A 6,000-nucleotide genomic window follows, 5' to 3' on the forward strand; every position below is an offset into this window, starting at 1 on the left:
TATGCGTCGTTCGGGCCCATAGTCGAAACTTCTCGGTTTCAACATTTTATTGAGAACATTTAGGAACAGTGCTGCACATTAACTTTTGTCTGCACATTGTTTTGGTTGCCATTGTTGCTGAGTCTGAGGTGCGAGTCATGCGCTCTCGCTCCGCCTCCACCTCAGGTACCGAAATTTGGCACCATTTCATTTTAAGTGAATCGGTACTCGGTAGTACCGACGTGAATCGGTACCAAGTACAAAAAGTACAGAGTTTCGGTACCCAACCCTAGTTACCACCTTGTATTAAAAATCCACTAGCTTATGTTATGTTAACGATATTGTGATGATGTGGGACAACTGAATAGCCTGGACCTTTTGAAATAAATGAACAGCCTTGGACACAGGGAGGGTCAGGCAGAGGATCAAAGTCAGACAAATGTTTGTAGGTCTATGATATGAAACACAATAAACAAATATTGAGGACAACAAACAGAATGGCGTGCGAGTCAGTCACCATGACGAGGCAAATTAAGACACCGGAGCTGCCGGTTCCCGGTATGCCTGTCAGCTACAGCATCTGGAGAGAGAGTTATACATAAGAACAGGACTGTGCCAGTGTTTCTCTGCAGTTGTAGGAGATGTGATTGGAAACATATCCAACAGACACTAACATCACCCAGATGTGCCAATCACTGGGACGGGCGAAAAATACTGGATAAATGAGACGCACGTCCTGATTTTGCCAAGTGGTCGTTGTCCTGAGAACAACTTTTTGTATGATAGCCCTGAGACAACAACTGCCTCAGCCAATCAACGTTTGTGATGTCATCAAAGAGCGCCCTGCTGCTAGTGCTCTTCTCCTGTTCACCATCATGTGACCCTTTAGAGGCCCCAGACCCTCAGGTTAGAAATTACTGCACACATAATGCCAAACACACTGAAGACTGAGATCACGTTTACACACACAGTTCAAACACAGCACAAAGCATTCTGGGAGTTTTAATGGCTGAATGAAAGTGCTGAGAGACGGACAGAAGCCCTGCAGGGACAAACAGACAGGCACAACCTGACAGACAGGATGCTCACTGTGTCTGTATTATTTCTGTTTTACTGAGTCGACTGAATGAACCCACAGCTCTGCACTCAGGAGACTTTCTCTGCCCACAGCAGAAACATTCTGACTTCTTGTTGGTCGAAATCTTCTCTGGTCTCCCCTCAACACAAACCTGGAGACATTATCAAAACCGATCAAACTGTAAGTTTTTCTTATCGTCCTTTATTTAGTCTTTGGACACATGATGGGACTGTTTCATATTCCATCACATCTAAAGGAGAAACACGAAGACTAAATATAGTAGAAAAAGAAAATGTCTGTATCTCAGTATTTGGTGTGAAAGCAACACAAGCTGGACATCAAAGAGGTGCAGTGTAAAAAAAATGGAATATACCTATATCCTCTTTTTTTTAATCAAATGTTTCACATGAACTAAACATTTCAAAGTTATAATGTTAGATATTTTCCCAAAGTATGTCTGTGCCAGATTTCGAGGCCCAGTCAGGTAACCCAGTAAGGGCCCAGTAATAATAGTCAAGACCCAGTTATCACAGTCAGCAGCCAGGTAAACCAGTCAGGACCCAGATAACCCAGTCAGTCAGGACCCACATAACCCAGTCAGGGCCCACATAACCCAGTCAGGACCCAGATAACTCAGTCAAGACCCAGGTTACCTGGTCAGGACCCACATAACCCAGTCAGGGCCCAGTTAACCCAGTCAGGACCCAAATAACCCAGTAAAGGACCCGTTACCACAGTCAGGATCCAGGTAAACCAGTCAGGACCTAGCTAAGCTAATAAGGACCCAGATAACCCAGTTAGGATCCACCAACCGAATCAGGACCCAGTTATCAAAGTCAGGACCCAGTTACAATAGTCAAGACACAGTTAACCTAGCCAGGACCCAGTTTCAACAGGCAGGGCTCTGGATTACAACCACAAGATAACACAAAAAAAAAGAGTCCATGGCCGAGGAAAACAGGTCTTACTTAAGCAGAAGGAAGTATACAGAGCAGCGGTCCCAAAGTGTAACATCCTCATATGAGGACACAGGATCACAGGAGGATAAGATACACCTTTATTTTGAAACTCCCATTTCCATCCGAGCACACCTCCTTCCTGAACATTCAAACACCGCTAGCAGCGTAGCACCAGACGGATAATAAAAGGAGCCAAGAAAAAGACAACGAGGACATTAACTGACGTTGTCTGATATCGATCACAGACCTCTGAACTGGATCGAATCAAAATCATGCTGTGACAGATTTGTGACATCAACAAATATCATATGTCCAACGAACTGATAGAATATTGTACTGTGATGAAATCAGACACCCAGTTTAGACCCAGTAATGGGCCAGTATAAAGTCTCCATGTCTGCAGGGCTCACTGGTGTTCATGACTGGATGTAAAGAAGCTGCTTGGACTGAGGCTGTCGTTGTGTCAAAACATTTCAGATGAAGTGTTTGTTTTATTTGTTTTATCTGCAGGAAGATTCACACCTGGTCACTGTTTACTCCTCACTGTCTGATTCATGTTGTTGTTTTTAATAATTCGTCCTGTTCTGCATCCAAACCAATAAAAAATGAAGTGTGAAATTGAATCTGATGTGTGAAACTTTATTGACTCCAGCTCAACTGAACAAACTGCAGAGGTCTGCTGCATCCATGCCTCTTTGTGTGTGTGTGTGTGTGTGTGTGAGAGAGAGAGAGAGAGAGAGAGAGAGAGAGAGAGAGAGAGAGAGAGAGAGAGAGTAATATGCCAACACAGCAGAACGCAGTCACCTCTGTGATTGTGTGCGTGTGTGTGTGTGTGTGTGTGTGTGTGTGTGTGTGTGCAGTAAACCTGTCACGCACTCATACTGAGGACCAGTTAGATTTATAACAAAGTGAGGACATGTTTTAAAAAAAAAACCAAGATGATTTTTGTAAATAAAGAATTTTCCTTTAGCTCAAAATCTGTGTGCTAAAGGTAAAATCATCTAAGAACACATTTCTTAAAACTTTATATTTTTGTTGTAAATTTTATATCGCATCTCTTATGCCGCCTCACAGTTCTGCACAAAAGGCACAATCATGGAATGGGGGGAGAGAGTGGTCTCGTCTATGAGCCATCAGCAGAGGTAGTAACAGTGCCAAAATGAGATCTATATAAAAGGAACAGCCCGCAGGACGGGTTCATGGGCGGCACAGGTGTGACATTTTGATGATGTGTTATGCATGCGACCCACCGCTGGAGATTTAAAAAGCACCTTGTAGCAGTTAGCGGCTAACTCAAAGACAGCTGAAAATTTCTGCAAATTGGGAAAACAATGAGGTGCAGGAGCTCCTTACCCTCCGAGCAGAGGACGAGATCAGCCGTTATATAACAGGGACGGTAAATTACTGTTACTGTCATATTATTTCATTGTTATTGTTTGTCAAGTGCTGCTGACACATATGTTACATCACACTAGAGGCCAACGCTGTTGTGTTCCATGTTATGCCCGTCACGCTTCTTTTGATTCCACGATGCCAACATGCTGTCTATAATCACACACTGGAGAAGCACGATACCACCATTATTGCAAAGGTGGCATAAAAAAGGGCCTCTGTAGCGGCTCTATTGTGGAATTTATACTTCTGTGTCAAAGAGACGTCATACAGCACAGGTTCTGCGTTGACACAGAGCCTACAACGTACACCGTAGCCTGACGTGCACCTCCCTCAGAAATGTAACTACATGTCGTGGCAACGCAGACCTGTCTGTTTCTGTGAGCTGAAACCATTTCCCTCAGTGGAAACAAAGCTTTGATTTACTTTAATTTCACAGATAAGAAACACTAAATTGTGAAGACAATAAAGCCTCCACAAAAATAGCATTTTAAGTCTTGTGTGTGATTTATCCTGGCTTCATATGAGCAGAGGAAATCTCTGCTTGTCGCTAGGCTAATTTATACAATGTAAAATGCCATAGGCTTGTGCTAAAAACGTTAGCATGTTGTATTTGTTTGGAAAACGTGTTTAGTATGACAGTTGTTTTGTCAGTGAACCTTGTGAGTTGTAATGGAGCCGAATTTTGTAGCGTTACATTTGTTAAATGTTGCTGTTGTCCCTGGCTTCATATGAGTAGAGGATAAGTTTGCTAGCTGCTAGGCTAATTTATACAATGTAAAATGCCATAGGCTTGTGCTAATAACGTTAGCATATTGTATTTGTGGGGAAAATGTGTCCAGATAAAGACAAGTGTTTGTCTGTGAATGCTGCGAGTTATAGTGAAGCTGATTTGTGTACTTGTGTTTGAAGTTGTCTCTATTAAGCCATGTTTAATGTGAGTTTAATGTGTGTTTTGAATCAACTAAACTTCACAGCACTTCACAGAAACTCCCCTGAAACTGTTTTGGAGTTGTAACTGCAAAGTGACACAAACACACTACACTAGTATAAATGCTCACAACAGTGTAGGCTACAACGTAGGCTCTGCATAGAGCTGACGCACAAGTATAAATCCTGCTTAAGTTTTTAAAATCTAATAACTCATTTACAGTGGAGGGAGGGTCAAACATTTCCCACCAGTCAGGGAGGCTCACGGAAAAATATTTGTAGCATTGAGGAGCTAGCCGCCCCCATCCTCTGATAAATAATGAACAGTCCCCAAGTGTCCTACATTACTACAGTAATCAAAGATAATATAATAATATTATTTTTATGTCTCAGTCAAATCTGATAAAGAACATTAAATCTAATGATGTTTATGTGAGAACAATAATTTAGTTCAATTATTTTAATGGTAGCAGCTAATGAACAGTGTGTGTGTGTGTGTGTGTGTGTGTGTGAGCGAGCGCGCACCTTGTCGCTGAGGTCCTCTTTGTGCCGCGCGGTGCCGCCGCTCCTCCTCCTCAGTTTGATGGACGGGGAGCGCAGCAGGTTCTTGATGCGGCTGCGGATCGTTCCGCTTCCCTCCGCGGTCATCGCGCCTTTAGCTTCCCCGGCTAACTGCCTCTCTCAGCGGCTGGAGCCTTTCTCTGTCGCTCGCTCCTCCGCTACCGGCGCTGCCGCTGCTGCTGTCATGCTGTCTGCGGGCCGAGCCGTGCCGTGCCGGGGGAGGGTTCAGCTGGCCGGGCTCTGGTTCTGGTTCTGGTTCTGGGCTGATCCGGGTCACGGGCTCCGGTTCCGCTGCTGCTCCGCATCTTATTCCTCCGCCGCAGCGAAGACACGAAGCGGCTTCAACACGAGCCAGACCGGACTGAGCCGACGGACCCACCGCCAGCGTCAAGACCGCATGCGGCAACGACACAAGAACTTCCGGTCAAGATTTTCAGAATAAAACTGCTCCTATTGGGGGCTCTTTCTTTATATCCTCCTGAGACCCAAACTTTTAAGTCCCAATGTCCTCAAATGAGACGATAATAAAGTCCCAACGTCCTAAAACAAGATGACAATTAAGTCCCAACGTCCTCAAATTAAATTGTGTTAGCCTACTGTCTTTTTTATTGTTCCGTTTGACTGCATTTTATTAGTCTTTTTGTAGTCTCCTCATCATTGAAAATGAGGGCAAGCCCTGAATGATTCTTCAACAATAAATAAAGGTTGAATGAATGACTGAACGAATGAATTTCTACTCCATATTTTTTCAGATTTTTATACAAAACATATGAACATATTGTTATTATTATTTTTTAATGTATTTATTTTTTTGTTAGGGACTGTTCTTTACTAATCGGAGGAGGGGAGGATAGAGCTGGGTGTGACTCTATTCATTTATCTACCTATTTATTAGGTGTATTTGTTAATTTGTATTTTTACCTTCCTTGATGCTACAAATATTTTTCTGTGAGTGACCTGGCTAAAATGACCCTCCCTCCACCATAAATTAGTTGTTAGATTTTTAAGAGTTACTCTGACTGCACTAACTAAAAAACACTTTTAAAGAAAATTAAGTTTTAAAATACTAATAATAACATGTAACATAAATCTAATATTATA

General features: G+C 42.9%; 1 protein-coding gene across 4 annotated transcripts in view; it reads right to left on the reverse strand.

Annotated features, from left to right (window-relative positions):
* mapkbp1 (mitogen-activated protein kinase binding protein 1) overlaps window positions 1-5,294 on the reverse strand; it is a 63,520-nt gene extending 58,226 nt beyond the window's left edge. For all 4 annotated transcript variants that reach the window (XM_078175337.1, XM_078175336.1, XM_033642887.2 and 1 more), the window contains exon 1: window positions 4,864-5,294. In XM_078175337.1, the coding sequence (XP_078031463.1) occupies window positions 4,864-4,986 (123 nt within the window). In that variant the 5' untranslated portion in view covers window positions 4,987-5,294. The remainder of the gene's footprint in view (window positions 1-4,863) is intronic.
* Window positions 5,295-6,000: the final 706 nt, after the last annotated feature.

The sequence above is a fragment of the Epinephelus lanceolatus genome, chromosome 15 (assembly GCF_041903045.1).
Source record: "Epinephelus lanceolatus isolate andai-2023 chromosome 15, ASM4190304v1, whole genome shotgun sequence".
NCBI lineage: Eukaryota > Metazoa > Chordata > Actinopteri > Perciformes > Serranidae > Epinephelus > Epinephelus lanceolatus.